This window comes from Mercenaria mercenaria, chromosome 1 (assembly GCF_021730395.1).
Source record: "Mercenaria mercenaria strain notata chromosome 1, MADL_Memer_1, whole genome shotgun sequence".
Lineage (NCBI taxonomy): Eukaryota > Metazoa > Mollusca > Bivalvia > Venerida > Veneridae > Mercenaria > Mercenaria mercenaria.
This window is the reverse complement of record NC_069361.1, coordinates 25,573,259-25,590,480: the sequence shown is the minus strand read 5'-3', so window position 1 is coordinate 25,590,480 and position 17,222 is coordinate 25,573,259. Positions and strand designations below refer to the sequence as shown.

The 17,222-nt window shown below is 34.7% G+C and overlaps 1 protein-coding gene across 1 annotated transcript; it reads left to right on the top strand.

Annotated features, from left to right (window-relative positions):
* The first annotated feature begins 857 nt into the window (after positions 1-857).
* LOC123545715 (uncharacterized) lies at positions 858-11,254 on the top strand. Its single transcript, XM_045332025.2, has 2 exons — positions 858-949; positions 7,857-11,254. Exon 2 carries the CDS (start codon positions 7,924-7,926, stop codon positions 9,385-9,387), a length of 1,464 nt encoding a protein of 487 aa, XP_045187960.1. The 5' UTR covers positions 858-949; positions 7,857-7,923; the 3' UTR covers positions 9,388-11,254.
* The last annotated feature ends 5,968 nt before the right edge of the window (positions 11,255-17,222 follow it).

Sequence of the window (17,222 nt, the reverse complement as noted above, 5' to 3'; positions counted from 1 at the left end):
ACAGTAAGATGACTCTAAATAAAAAACCCATCCAAATGACGGTCCTTTTTTACTTTGAGTGAGGGACATTGATTTTATGGCGAATCAACACATATAGGTCATATATCGCCGAATAAGAGTTATATTGGAAACGTAGATATGAAACTATTGCTAACAAGAAATATCTTTAAAAATGATGGTCGGCGAATTGTAATAAGGAAAGAAATTTATGAATTTTTCATCTAACATTCATCTTTCATCTAACATTTTTCAAATTGCAAAACTAAACACCGCACTTTCACAATTTAAATGGTTCCCTTTTAATTTTTCGCAAAGGTTTCGTAGGGTTGCAATTTTGTTTCGTTTATCCTTAGACGAATAATTACACCAGTAGTTTGATGAAGATTCATGAAGCGGTTCATGAGAAGAGGTCATTAAACGTGTTTATATTTTTAGCTAAATTGGTCCCTATCCCCATTTGTAACAAAATAGCAGGAGACCTTACGATATTGTTACACATCGAGTTTGATAAAAATCCATTACATTTTAGTGGTTAATGCGAGGAAAGGCATATCTACTTTTAGCTATAGTGGTCCCTAATAGGGCCCAAGTTCCTATATAAATAAATTTGGAAGAGGACCGGAATTTTGCAGAGTACGCGTTGTTATTTGAAAAAGGATATATTGTGCACATGGTGGAGATATTTAGGATTTACATCTAGGTTTTGCAATCAGGTTTTCTAGCGTGGAACCTAATATTTTGTATAAATGCCCTTAACCGTTTCTGTTTTATCTCGTTTCAATAATGCTAATGTCAATAAATGACGTGTATATCAAATCTGAAAAGATATGATAGTGCTATACTTAGCGACAACACATGGTGGATAGCATGATCATCCAGATTTACCGCGTTATTATAAGCAAATATTGTAGAACTCTTTAAAATATAACAGGTATGGACTACAAAAGTGGTATGTTGCCTAAATTTATCTGTACTATATATACTTTTGTAACAGAGCTGGCAAATTGTTAAATATATACATTTCATTCTATATATGTAGACTGTCTTCTCTAACCTGTCTCTGTTGTGCGAGTCTACACTTTATTAACATTTTAGTTGGTGTTATACAATTTTTATTTTACTTCTTTAATTTTTAAAGCTTCCTTTAGTCAAATATATGTATGCATCAGAAAGTAGTAGTTTTATTTTATTTAGGAATGAAAATCCAAGCTGAACATATAATTAAATGTATAAAAAATGTTTATTATTTTTACACATATATGGTTTAAGTCAAGTGTTCTGTGAATTTCCAGTTTCGATTTTGAATTAACGCGCCTATAATAATCAACTGTGTTATTACATGTACACACACCCTGTAAACATGAAGTCATTGGGCCAACGACGGAAAACCGTCAAAGTATAATCGTTGTTGGGCCACTGGCCCACAGTGATTAATAAGCATTTTAAATACAGCTGTTGCGCTAACAGTGAACCAATTAAAACTTTCAGAGTTATTTCTGCATTGGCCTAACATTGATGTTCAGGGAAAAACTTACACAGAGAAAACATTGTTGGCCCAACGTTGGCCCATCGGAAGAAATAATATAATAATTATATATTTTACAATTCACTGTTTTATTACAAGCACCTACAGGTAAACAATTTGTGTATGTGAAACATGCAGTATTTAATTAAATACTTTTCTGCACCAATTTGTAATCATAGTTTGGACAGCCGTTTTAACTCTTTTAAATCTACTACCTAGCTGAAGAACCTAATTTGTGAAAAAAGTATTGAAGAAAAAACTTGTACAATTATAAACTGTTTACAATAAATTTGTTGAATATTCCAGAACATGAACTCTTGTTAACCCATTTTATGTAAGAAATCACAGTAAATGTGGTTAATTTTACTCTCTAGACGAGATTTCACGCTTCCTAGACATATGAAGTAAAGGCAACTATTATACATGTGATAGATCTAGATTTAACAAAAATCCGGTCTACTAGCTATAAACTGTAAACTGTAAGTAGAAGTTTTTGAATATTTTTTTATAAAATTGTGGAATCTTATAGAGAATTTCTTTTTATAGACTGTATGCATGTAGTACTTATCCATGTGACTGGAACATATGTTGAATGCTTTTATTTGAAACTTGTGGATGATACTAAATAGTGTTGAGTATTTAATTCTGTAAATAAAATAGCACATATTCTCATTAATTTTAACACATATTTCTCGGCTAAATACAGGCAAAAATAAATTCCATACATTTTACGCAAGTATTTGTCCAGAGGTTTATTTGCATCTGTATAGTTATTGTTATAAATTTGACGTAGATGGCTTAATCAACATTATGATTTTCGTTTTTTTACAGGGTGCTGTTCAAGAGAGTAAAAATGGAGCGTCCAGCACTGTAGTGTACAGGAAAAAAAGAAAAGATAGAAAGCTGCAACTTCAGTGAGAAAAGAAAACTATCAGACAGAACTTAGATATATGGGTTAAAATACAGACAGTAATTCAATTTAGCAGGATATATTCAGTGACTGAATAAAGAAAAATGACAGATTATTTTTCAGATATATTTTTAAAAAATTGACATGTTGTAGTGATGTTCAAATATTCAATTATATTTCTTCAGGAAACTTGCAAACAAACTTTAAATAAATGTTAGATTTCTTCTTGTTAAATGTTAAACAAAATCACAATTATTTAAACGTGTACTAAATCATATCACTTTTAGTTGTTTCTTTTTTTCAAATTAGTATTCCTTGGGGTAGCGTTGTCATCCTTCTTTTGGCCAACAAATATAGTTGACCCAACGTTGGAGCAACCATGGTAGACAAAAAAATGCTGTTGGTCCAATGGAGGGCCAACGATAAGTGTAGGATTCCAGTTGTTGGCCCAGTGGAGGGCCAATGATAAGTGTCAGATATCAATCGTTGGGCCAACGTCGCGCCAATTAGCAAAATGGCGTTGGGCCAAGGTTAACAATCTTCGTTGGGCCAACGAAGAGTCTGCAGTTGGCCCAACGTTGGGCCAATGGCTGTCCGCTATCTGGGCAGTTGTTAATAATCCACTACAGCGATTCTTGGTATCATCTATAACTAAGGGCTTGACGTAAAGACCACCATCGCGGTTGGTTCTATTATACATCTAGGTTACAAGTCATCACATAATGCGTATAGTAGTTGTCGAAATTGAACGATCGATAATGTAATAAAAACAGGCTACATCATCCTCATGTCTTAATTATATGAATGTATTTGTCTCATGTTTTTGTATGTGTACAAACTGAGAGTTGAATGAAATTAACTTTGAATAAACTTTGAATAAACTTTGAATCCTTCGTTCGGGTTCTTTATAAACCAGCCAGTTTATGCACTTAATCTATCTTTCTAGAATTCCCCAATTTTGTATCCGGAAGAAACATTTAATTCACTTGAACGTCATTAGTGACTCTTTATGTCTGACCCATAGTATAATTTTGACAAGTTCTATATGCATTATGTGCTGATGTAACTTGTAACCCGGATGGTACATATACACAACAGCAGACGGCTCAGCTCGACTGACTGAAACAGATAATTGAAATTATTACATATGCTACGAAAATAAATTATAATCAACATTAATTTACCAGAACTCTGTAATTCAGTTTACACAAAATTCAGTAATTTAATTAAGTTATTTTAGTCACACAACCACGTCATCTGCCAATAGATGTTAGATATATCGCGAAATTATCAGATATGTGCGGTCATGCATTAAAATTTATCAAACATGTGTCGCTACAGCAGCAGTTAGGCATCTAACAGCAGTAACTGTTAGACAGACATACACATGCAACTAGGACAAACACATATTTTCATGTACAAGGACGGATAAAGAACAGTGTGCTGCGCCGTATTTATCGGTGATGAAATATCTACGTAAATCATATACTGAACAGTATTATTTCCGGATTTTTTTTAATGCCAAGCTCAAGTCATGTTAGCAATCGGTTACCATTATTTAACTAACTGGCAGCTCACTTAACGGTCTCTCTAGCCTCTTACAGGAGGTCCCGATTAATTGCGGGATGGGTGCCATTATATATTTGAAACGTTTAAATTTAATACTGATGTTATGTCACTGCAAAACGTTATTTGACTGTTAGACCTGTTATATTTCGATCATTTCAGATCGTTAAGCAATGTGTCGTGTTAGTAAACTGTTAGATTGTTCAGCTTGAAAATTTCGGCTTGGGTGATTCCAATACTCCCGATTTAATAGGTTCTGATATTGTTTAATCACCCTAGGCTATGTTGCCTGCTTTTGAATTATTCTACAATATGCAGACTCCCCCTCTTTAAATTCGTTTTTTAATTTCTGCCCATTGTTTTCTTGTTTCGGACAAACTCGTCATTTTAACTGGGGACCATTCAATGGTCAGATAATAATGTTAGTATCATGAACATGAAAATAACCTACATGTTAAAATAATTCATAATCAATAACGCTAGATCCGCAATTATTTAAAAAAGTATGTTGTCCAATAATCGAATCACTCCTTAACCTCCCGTTCTTTGTCCTAAATCATGATACAGAAATCAATAAATATACACCATTACTGTTAGCATGTCCCTAATCAGTAGATCCCTTTTAAATTGTTAACTCGGCATCGCGTTTTTACTACTAAATTATCATCTGGTAACACGTAACATTATTATCAGATATAAAATCATGTAAGAGAGATGTACGTGCATTATAATAGCCAGAAGGCAAAATGTGCATCACCACTGTATATTGATTTTTCTACATGAATACAGGAATCAGTCAACCGATCAGTCCTTACTCTGAAAAACTAATATGTACGAAGTAACGAATTGAGTTCGGATATATACCACCCGAGTTGCGTTTACATGATTCTTTTCATAGTAGTTCAATTTAGGTATTAGATCACTAATAGAGAACCTCCTTTTTGAAGGGTATTCAATACCTACCATAAACCTACTTTACAGCAATTCTAAGGGGGGGGGGGGGGGGGGGGGGGGGGGGGGGGGGGGCGTAGGTTCAAGCCCTACTGGGACCAAATTTGTTTTCCTTTTTTCTAGTAAGTTTTTAGTTCTTTCAAGACTTACTGATTTCTTGTGCAAAACTGGAAAAAAATGAATCTTATATTAAGCGATTTCTTGGTGTTCAAAGTAAATTTACTACTTAAACAGAAGGGGTAGAGTTACACATTTTTAAAAATGTTGAGTTACACGTGGTGAAAGTTCTCTATTTTGTTTTCACTCTTAGATTATATATTGTGGAAGAAATTTAGGTAGGTTTCACGTCTGCCCTAAGGTAATTTTTAAATGGAGTACGCAAAATTCAAAACAGATACACAGCATTCGACCTCATTTTTTTAAATGTTGAAGTATGAATTCTGTCTCATTAAATCCGTTTACTTGAGGCACCATAGAAAAAATGGTAAATGATAAAAAAATGATGTTGCCATTTTTATTTTCTGTTTTATAATTGTTTACCAATAGTTTGATGTTTCTTTTATTAAAATTAATGGTGAAATGAGTTCTCTGCAAACGTTTTGGATAGTGGCTATCACTTTGAAATTTGTCTCTACTTGAGCTTGAGGAAATACCATAAGTTATACAATTTATAAAAAACGGCACGGTAAAAATAGTTTAAAAATTGCAAAATAGTGTCCGTGTGACAGTGTCAAATCTGTAATATAAGAATATAGATGCAAATGTTCACATGCAAGACTGTGTATTCCATGCTGTCTTGGAGGTTTGTGTGTGTGCTGCCTGTTACTCGACCTCTGAACGTTGCTCTATCTCTTTATGTGCTGCCTCTTGCGAGATCTGTGAGTCAGCTGTCGGTTGTGACTTCTGTGTGAGTGTGCTACTTTCTACCGTTAGGGATATCTGGACATGTATGTTCTTTTGGAAGGGGGTGCTTCATGTATTTTACTGTTTTTGAGAGTTGTATGTGTACCACAGCATTGGCTGACTATGACATGTCAAACGTTGCTAAATTATATATGTTTTTTTATTGTATGTTTGTTGTTTACTACTATTGTTATTCAATGTCGTGTCATTCATATTCTAAAATTTGCTATTGTTATTGTATATATCGTTATTCTTATAGTATGTTCGATATTCTTATGGTAAAAGTCATTATTGTTATTCTATGTTTCGTTATTGTTATTGTATCTTTGATATTGTTATTCAATTTCACTTTATGTAGACGATTCCACTGGTTTTGTCTCAGATGAATCTACGGCACAACGTTTCATATACAAATTTAATTACTTTGATAAAGCATCTGGTGCAAAATTAAATATATCAAAATCTAAAGGAGTTTTTCTTGGAAATTGGAAATCAATGTCAGATCATCCATTTTGGAATTTCATGGGGACAGTCCACAGAACAGTCTTCCAATATATTTAGAGATCAAAGTTGGAGCACTTAAATAGGGACACTTGTTTCCTGTCTTTTAACAAGGGTGGTCTTATCATTGTGAATATCGAAATAAAGCTACAGGCTTTCCTGTTAAAACATGTGCAGAACGTCATAAATAATAACAAGCGAAATGGACACATTTTGCTAAATATTGGTTAGGCTTTTCATTGCGTTAATATAACCAATCCATAGCTTCGCTAAACATTCCGCACAGCGATCATATTCCAGAGTTTTACACAAAATGTATAGAGGTTTTAAGATTGTTTGAAAGTAAAGCCTCGAAGCACGAATTAGGTCAACTGCCTGTCACATTAATATATAAGATTAAAATATTTCTCCTAAGACCGTCGCTAAACATCCACAAATAAATTTTGATACTGTTTGGAAAGAAATGTGTATCAATCAGTAGATCCGTTTGCAAGAGATGTTTCCTGGAAGATAATTCATGATATTCTTCCAGTACAAACCGTGCTGTGTTCAAGAAACAATTCAAAAGAGCTGTGATGCCACCTATGTAATACAGGCCTCGAATCTATAAATCATCTGTTTTGTGATTGCACTGTTATAGTCTGCAAAAGCATTAACTTACTCGTGGATCTCATCCGTCGCCGCAAAAACAGTATGGCCCGAAGACAACCATGTAATTTTCGGTCTCGTGTCTAATTTATCAGTTGATCAATTGGCTATAAATTTAATTTTATATTAAGATCGGCGAATTGAAATTTTCTATATGGACATGTAGAAATCTAAAAAAGTTTGAAAATGCAATCATCACCCCAAATTTTATTTCCCGTTTCATTACAGGCAGAATTAAAATTCGATTACAAGCAGATTTTAAACGATGGAACTTTACAAACTTTATTAACTGTTATCGGTATCTAGAATCGACTTTATCATATTGTTTTACTCAAGTCTGTTTGTCTGTCTGTCTGTGTGTCTGTCACACACAAACCTTGTCCGCACTCTAAGTCAAACATTTCTCATCCGATCTTCACAAAACTTTTAAAAAAAGTTTTTGACTGTAAGACCTCGGCTAAGTTCGATTACTAGCCAAATCCGCCTAGGCACTTTTGAATTAAGGCCCTTGAATTACTGATTGGATCCAATCGTCTAGGCCATCCAGATAAAAAAGGCAACTAACATTTTCTCGCCTAAAAGCAGCAACTTACAAAATACGTCCAACCCCCTAAATTTTGAACAACGAGATACTTGCCCTAAATTTCGACTTACGCAAGTCTTTATTTGTTATATTTCAAACTTTTTCATTTATAGATATTGTTTTGAAAATGAATTCATAACGCGCATACTTATTCAGCACTGAGTATATCAGGCTTGAAATAACAAATAAATTAGATAAACCTTATGCCGCTATATAGAATATTTACTTATTACTCCATTTTACATTTGTTGTTATTCGTATATTTTCAGATTAGTCAGCCATTACGGTAAGACAGTTTGGATGACTGCATAAATTAAACACAAAATTCCAAATACCATGGAGTTGTATACAAATGAGTCTATTCTTATATCAAGAGTACTGGGTCATCTTGGTTACGGTAAAGAAATGGTAGCATTTAGACATAATGTGTCCAAAAGATTAGAATCAGTAATGAGAAATATGCTTAGTTCTGAAATACAGTTACACGCTATTTTAGCCGGAAGCAAAGGAGAGGGACTGACTGCTCCACTAGAGAGTGATTATGATATCATGGTTGTATATTCCGATGTAATTTGTAAAGAATATCTAGACTCAGTGACAAATAGAGGAGAAATGACTGTATTTAACTTAGACATGAAATATGCAGCTCCTGGTTATACTTATCTCCGAGCCATAAACCTCAATGACAATAACCTAACCACGAAGTGTTTGCGAGAATATCTTGCAGAACTTTCGCCAGGTTATCTGTACCTATCGAGTGACTTTTGGAAACATGGAATGAAAAAAAATTTAACACAATGTTCTCTTTTACAAGGAAATCAAGACTTTGAAACAGTAGATCGGGAAAACCATGGTCCATCAACCACAGTGACATTGTATAATACAGTACCGTCTGATTTGGTTTACGCGTTTTCTTGTGAATGTCCTAGCTATTTAAGGTCGTGGTCCAATAGACAACGATTTAATCAGTGGCCTTTTGACGGTGTTATAAGAGAAGTTTCTGAATCAGAATCCAACGTGGTTCCTGTAGGAAATATATTTAGTAGTATGCAATTCTTAGAATGGAGAATTTGCTTCACAAAAGGGGAAATTATATTGGTTCAAAGTCTGAACGATTGCCTTACAAAATGTCTTATCTTACTGAAGCAGATTACTAGAATTGCTCTGAAACCTTTGTGTAAAGATATGACTTCTTACATTGTAAAGAATGTAATCTTTTGGATTGCAGAATTAAACGACTATGAGTACTTTAAAGAAAATAATTTGAGTCTGGTACTAAAATTAGCTTTGTTGTTTCTCAAACAATGTGTTTGTAGAAATAATTTACCAAGCTATATGATACCTGAAAGAAACTTGCTGTCAGACAGGCTGACAGTCGATCAGAGAGCCAACATTTGTATGAGAATAGATTATCTACTAAAGGAGGGACCTGTGATGGTATACAGATGGCGGAAATTCAGACATGCCTTCATTATGCTCTACCGTTCGCCAGAAGAGTTCTACAAGTTATCAAAAAGACGACATCTTGCTCAAAAGTTGTTCCTATTAAAGGATGAATATAGTTTACGAATAATTACCAGGTCATTTAGTAGTGTCGGGGAGTTGATGAGAGCTGTATATAACGATGACCTTTTTGTATTGTTGGCGTACATAAGTGCCAAATGTATTCATGAAGAAAACAACATAACAAAAGACGACGCCAGAATGTTTTTTGAGAAAAAAGAAAAATTCATAAGTTATCTTCGTGATAATGGATCTCGGTTAATAAGAAATAGTCATACTAACAAGTATTTGGCTTGAAATATTCATCCGCCGGTAATCAGTGATGCAAGCGGTTCTATATGAAAACGTTAAGTGTAGACACTGATTTCTTGACAAAATGTTAAAATGAATGTCATATATGTAGGTCCGTAATGTTTTTATACGGTATATACTTGTCTTAATGTAATTGTGGTAACTGGCATATTTATATTTCTATAATATTAGGTGACTCACTTTTTCACCAATTGCCGATTATACTGTTATGGTATAGACAATGTAAATGTTCATATAATTGTTTGTTTAGCTAATTCAACGCAAAGGACAAAAAGCTCAATCTCAGTAATTATGCACAAGAAGAAAATAATTTTTCTGCTTTATCGAAGGGAACATTTTGACATCTACTGCTAATATTGAGGTCCAAACCCATTTTGTATTTCTATGAAAACTTAAAGTTAATAATTGTATGTAGCATAAAGAGCATAGTAAAATTTCTCATAAATTATTGTAATAACGATGTGGTAGAACGTCATGTTTACGTATCAACAGTTTATCCGTCTGGAAAATTTAAATCTCCCAACAACAGATATTTTCACAAAACTGTGAATACAGCTATGTAAGACAAACAGTGCATTTGCTTTGGAAGAAGACAAAGCAAACAAACCAAAAAATGGCTTGAGGGCGTTGATGGTAGCATGCATTTCTACTACCGTCCATGAACAGGCTCAAACCGAGCCTGTAACATTTTCGTTTTTGTCGAGTTGAGCGACCTGTGGAGTTTCCACTTTTTCTATTTGATGCAGAAATGTAAAAATACTGGAGATATTTCACGGAACCAGATTTGTTAGACATAGGGCAATATGCTTTTTTTGAGGAATGGAATTGTTTAGCAAATAATCTAGGCCTTCGAGTGGTTTATCGTCTGATTTACACGGTTCAGAATTCAGATGCGTAGGAATTGAACCACGAGGGCGTTAGCCCGAGTGGTTAAATACTGAAGCATCTGAACGATGAACCGTGGTAAATAAGACGATAATTCAAAAGAAGGCCTAGATTATTTTCATTCTGACATGCTCATTGATATATTTTAATAAATATTTTGCTGGACTTCATTTACGCGAGGAGTAATGTATCAGACGTCGCGCGGCAATTTGACGTCATAATTGATGTCATAATGCTCTCGCAGGTCAACCGTTGTTTATCGCAGAATATACAGAGCTTGATTTCCTTCTTTGTTTAACTGGACATCTAACCGAGTCATGTTAGAATAACTAATATGTAATATTTGGCTCAAGTTTTATAACATATAACTTTACATAAAACATACTTTATATTATTTTAATTTCAGTTATATTGCTTGTGAAATCCACGGTGAAAACTTCATACATCAGTATAAGTTTACAATGTTTCAATTTCATCTTATGTGCAATAAATATTATAATATTAAGTACTTTTTAGAGTTATGCCCTGCATAAAAATCAATAAAGAAAGATAACTGTAAAAAAAGTAAGGTACAGTAGAGCTATGGTCCTTGTACACTGCTGCGGAACCCTTTACAGATACTTTAAACTCCATCATCAAAAAGGGCATGTTTAAACTGATTCAAGCACGGGAATAACTTTTATGATCGCCAAGTAGCATTTAAATACAGCTAGAACGCAATCAAGCAAAACTTGTTTCATGAGACGTAATGAAAAGTGCAATACACCTTATTTGCCCTAGCAATGGCTTGATGGGAACTTTGTACTGTTCTTCGATTGCCAAAAGGACTAAAAAGTTTACATTTATGGTCACTACATGGCATAATGACGTGTTGCGATAGTTAATAAATAAGATTCTTTAGGATTGTTAATGGAGATTAAATTGTTTTACTGTAATTAATCATGAAAAAAGCTTTACAATAAACATGAGAAAAATATTCCATGACATTATTGTTTTAGGGTTATGCATTCTATATAAAGACAGTACATATTTCATAACAGCATTTCAGTCACATACAATTATGCATGTACTGATATTACACCTTTTCACTCCGTCCGTCAACATTTTCTTAAAAATCTTCTTGAAAACCACTGGGCAGAATTACACCAAACTTCACAGGAATGATTTTTGTGTGGCCCCCTTTCAAAGAATTGAATTCCATGCAGAACTGTGGTTGCCATGGCAAACGAAAGGAAAAACTTTAAAAATCTTCTTGTCCAAAACCGCAAATGGTAGAGCCTTGATATTTGGCATGTGGCATAATCTAATGGTAAAACTTTAAAAATCTTCTTGTCTAAAACCACATGACCTAGACCTTTGACATTTGGTATGTAGCATTGCCTTTTGGTCCTCTACCAAGATTGCTCTAGTTATACCCATGGGATGAAAAGAGGCCCTGCCCCGGGGCCGGGTGGTGGCGGGTGGGGGGTCTCAAGTTTTACATAGACTTACGTAGGATTTTTTTTAAATCTTCTTGTCTGAAACTGCAAGGCCTAGGCTTTTGATATTTGGTATGTTGCATTGAATTGTGGTGCTCTACCAAAATTGTTCAAATTATGCCCCTGGTGTGAAAAGAGGCCCTGTCCCAGGGGCTCTCATATTTTACATAGACTTATATAGTTAAAAAACATTTAAAATCTTCTTGCCTGAAACTGCAAGGCATAGGCTTTTTATATTTGATATGTTTCCTTGCTTAGAATTCCTCTACCAAAATTGTTCAAATTATGTCCATGGGGTGAAAAGAGGCCCTGCCCTGGGGGTCCCAAATTTAACACAGACTTATATAGAAAAAGATATACTTGTCTGAAAGTTCAAGGCCTAGGCCTTTGGTATTTTGTCTGTAACATTGCCTCGTGGATTCCTAACAAAATTGTTCAAATTATGCCCCTGGGGTGAAAAGAGGCCCTTGTCACTTGTTAAATGAGTTATATAGGAAAAAATACTTCAAAGATTATAAGATCATATTTCCTAATGTTTAATTAAAATTACCTGAAGACCCCGAGTGATAAGGGGTCACTTGACTGTGACTTTGACCTACTGACCTACTTTTTTTTAAGATACAGCCTTGAAATTTGGATGACATGTACAGTTGCCCACCAATCTCAAAACAGACTTTCAGTGACCATGAATGTGTCCTTCTGACCTACTTTCTAAATATTTTAGCATCAGTTTGCCACTTGAAACATGTGGCTCATATTATTCAGGTGAGCAATATTGGGTCATCATGACCCTCTTGTTTCAATTTCGTGTGGGTTTATAAAGATAATGTTGTTCAATCAATGTTAACATGTTTTTGTTCTTGAACACTAAATATAACTATCAGTGCTAAAATGGTGAACGCTGACAGAGAACATATATTGATTCCATAACATGGTCATTTACCGCGACTTAGAAGTAACTATTTATAGTGATGAACAAGTAGTTGCTCAAAGCACAACAAAAACAACAAAAGTAAGATAATGATTTAAAATGTATTAGGAAGATTATTTGAAAGCAAACTAACTGATTCGAAACAAATTGACAGGTATTTAAAGCAAATGTAAACATGAGATACAAGTGAGTTACATCACGTAGCATTTCGTATTCAAACTATTGTGTTGGTACATAACAGGTAATACGTTAGTAAAACCTCATCCGGGAAAACATTTCGGTACATGATCTTAGTTCTATTTACTGTTGTCAAGTAATATTTATAATTTCATTGATATGGGTGGCATGAATTGTATGAAGTCCAGTGCAATATTGTGGTCCAAAAATAACCTTTATTGATCAATATCTTAAATGGATAAAGCTAGCCGGAAGCAAAAATCCTTCAATATATCGTTTATGACGAAAAATCCATTCACTGATTATAACCAAGCTAACACATCCATAGACAGTTTATTACGATCGTATATGTCTGTCTGGCAATATTATCACACCCCATAGTTATGACTGATAAAGCATTTAAGATGATAAACAGGAAGAAAACAAAATTGATAATAAACTTCCCTGTTTCTGTTTATAGTAGAGGTGTATTTTGCAATGAGCTAATGCTCACGATTACTGAATACTATTATTATGTCGCTTGGTTTCTGAAATTACGTCCTTTGCATTATATAAAGTCATATTACGTAAGGGATTTTATATATTTATAGGTTTCTTAATCATTCTTCTGATCGGTTATAATATTGCAGAACAATCTTTTAGTTTGTTACACACTGTTTCTTTCACTATTGAGTTGAAATTATGTATCAAAATGTCTTGGTTCTACCTTCCTAACAGACGTGGATCACTATGGTCTAAAAATGAATACATGAGCAATTTAGTAATACCGACTCCTGAAAGTAACCGCTGCCAAAGCAATTCGCGGTGTCCAAACGAAATTGTTTCAGCCGAAATATTAATGCCTGTGTATTAAATAGTTAAATCTTTGATATCCCGACAGACTTACCTAAGTCCTAAACTTGGCTGAATGGGGTTTTGCCGAACAAACCTATGAAACAATAGAGATAAATTACAGGCTACGGTCTTTTTGTTTCATTGAAAGGTCGGTAAGAATGTGACACTATCAGATTCGCCATGTCTATCGTTGCTTGTTAAGACAACAGGTGCTAACGCCAAGTATTAGCGCAAGTACGACGTTTTTAAACATTTGTCATTTTGACTCCCTATAATTGGCGTGTTTGCGCTCTTATATTGTCATCCTGGCTTGTTGTCGCGTTTGAAGGGCAGAGGCACGCCAAATCAAGATGACAGAAATCAGCTACCATACAACCCTGACGTTTAAACCTAGCTTCCTTTATTGTCACTTTCCCTATGGTGAACTTCGTGGTTATGACCCGATTATTTTGAAAACAACTATTGATAAGACGTTTTACAGCTGGACATAATACTTTCCTCTTTGACTGTGCATAAAGGGGCAGGTGGTAGACTCCATAATAGATAGTTCGCATAGCCCACAGGGATTCAGTTGCTCTGATTTCTGTTGTCGTCTGTCCTGTTTGCTAGACCATTAATGATGTTTCTTAAGTGGCTTAATTCATTTAATACCCTGTTGTTTCCCCATTTCATGACCGTTAGCTTGGATTTTCGCGCATGCGCAGTACAGCTGACAAGAACTTGTTTCTTTAACTACACCAAACAATGAATGAACTATTAACTGGAGTCACTGGACTCTCAAAACTCCGTAAACTGTAACATAAACATAAAAATCACGTACCTGATTTGTATACATGTAGTGATCAGAATCTCCCAGAAGCTGTTTCCCCAATTCGAGACTTTTGATTAACAAGGTTGTTATGGTGAATAGTAATTTACAGTTCAATCTCAATAATGTAATTCATAATCAGTCAAGGTATGTGCTTTCATTATTGCCAGTTTCTCAAATGTTTTAGAGATTTCACGAAGATGGGTGTGTAAATTTAGAGCATGAAAATTACAAGAAATACAGAAAAATGCAACTTGAACTGTTAATGATAAAAAGTTTGTTAAAATTCTAACTGTTTATAAACAGATTTACAGTGATAAAAGTTTAGAGGTCATAATTATTTAGTAATCTGGTTTACAGTGAGGACACAGGAACACAGTGTGCCACTGACAACACGCACTGTTGTGCAGTACACCAGATGAATCCAGTGAGCACACTTGTCACACTTGACCCAACCTATATTTTTATAGAGTCATCTTGTCTGGGTGGCGAGAACTTCCCACAATCACAGCAGTTGTCTTCATTTCAATCATCATCTGAATATGATCTGTCAGTGTCTTGGTCAATTGTTGCGCCTTTGTCATTGTGCAGTACACTAGTTGATGGTTTTGGACTGTAAGGTTTATGGTTATTGGTGTTGTTCTTTTTCTGATGTGCTTCCTTCTTAAGCTGACATGGTGGTTGTTCTGACTTGCTTTTCCTTAAGATACTATGTTAGATTATCAAAGTAATTATCATCGGTAATGGCTTTGTCGCTAGCGTTAGGTTTCTTAGAGGTAAATTACTTTTTCAGAGAGCCTCCGTGGCCGAGTGGTTAAGGTCACTCACTTCTAATCACTTGCCCCTCATCGATGTTGGTTCAAGCCTTACTCGAGGCGTTGAATTCTTCATGGCTTACGGAAGGTCGGTGGTTCTACTGAGGTGCCCGCTCGTGATGAAATAATGCACGGAAGGGCATCACGGGTCTTCCTCCACATTCATAGCTGTAAAGTCGCCATATGACCTATAATTTTGTAAAAAAAAATACTTTGATCGTTATCTTCTTTGGTGTTTATGGTTATTTGCTCTTCTTTCCCAAGCAGGACTTTGTAGTCATGTCAAGAATTTCAATGAACGTAATCAATATATTACAAGTTAACTTCTTCAGCAAGGCTACCGTAATTACAAAATGCGTAAATATTTTGCTAAATTTTACTATCGTAATTCTAATTTGGTTTTAACATTCAATAGTTATTTAAAGACACTTCTGCGAGAAGGTATTTCTAAACCCGTTTTTATGGGGATGTGGTTTACAAATTTCGTAAGATCTTGGGTCATGGTTAATTTTCGAATTGTATTTGGTAAGATTATAAAACGTTTTATTAAAGAGGTTCAATAACATTCAATAGTAATTTAAAGACACTTCTGCGATGGCTTTTACTATGGGGACTGAGTTAATTTCTCTGAAACTCTCACAAAGCAACATCTGCTCTTGGGTTATCACATTTTATATCCAGAGGATATATCCATGTTTTCCTGAAACAAGCTTGAATGTTCAAAGGGCTTAATGCTTTAAGGTAGGCTCCGGATACAAGAGAGGAAATGTTATATTTTGTAATAGTCTGCCCTATGTATCTGGACATGTACTGAGAGCATTTACTGTAATAATACTTCTCGAATGGACCAAACATAACTACGTCAAGTGGTTGTAATATAATTATGCGAACTATGAGCAGGTAGAACAAACAAGATAATGTCATTTTTCCTGGTCCATTTGATGGTTTCTGGACATCTATGGGAAGAATGTCCATCATAAATAAGAAGCAAGGGATGAGTGGCTCGCAAAAGGAAGAACATGCTCCTCTAGACAGGATGGCAAAATGAAATTGAAACTTAGGAACCACAACAAATTCCACCCCCGAAGCCATTACTTAATTCTTGAACTTGAAAGCTGTCTAACAGTGACCATCCGGTTTCAGACCTGGCACCAGTACAAGCACCTTTCATAAGGTCTTGATTCCACATTTAATACAAATAATGGTGGGATTGCATTGCCTACAGCATTAACAACCAATTACTGTGGTTGTTGAAGATTTTGGTGGGATATTGCTTGGGGATTGACATTTTGATTAACAGCAATATTGGAACGTCAATGCTCTGGTTGTATAGAGGTCTCATCAAGGTTGTAGATATTGTTAGGTTTGTTAAGTAAATCATTATTTTCCATGACAGCTTTCAAGTTCAAGAATTAAGTAATGGCTTCAGGGATGGAATTTGTTGTGGTTCCAAAGCTGCAATTTCATTTTGCCATCTTTTCAGAAATGCATATAGCCGCTTGCTACTGGAATATGCATTTTTCGTCTTTCTGCCAAGCTCATATTCCATTTCTCCTGCTAATATTTTGGTTTTAGTGTTTGACATATACCATAACCGAATTCAGTTCTAGACTGTAATGTTCAATAAGTTTCTTTTCTTTTTGTTTTGTGAATAAAGATAGTGTCCAAAATTAATAGGGTCAACATCCTCTCAAGGTAGATTATGGCAGTCCAAACATTCTAGCAACTTTTTTTACTCTTTAAAGTTAATTCCCTATTCCCCACTAAATTGTATGCTTTTAACATAGTTTCTGGTGAATGATATCTTCCATCATCTTTCACTGGTTTAACCTGAAAGTTATTTTGGAATACATTTTATTGCAATTTAGGGAAGTAACTATAATTACATATTT

What these genes read in the sequence shown, in the direction of transcription:
- LOC123545715 (XM_045332025.2), top strand. Translation starts at nt 7,924, where the DNA reads ATGGAGTTGTATACAAATGAGTCTATTCTTATATCAAGAGTACTGGGT.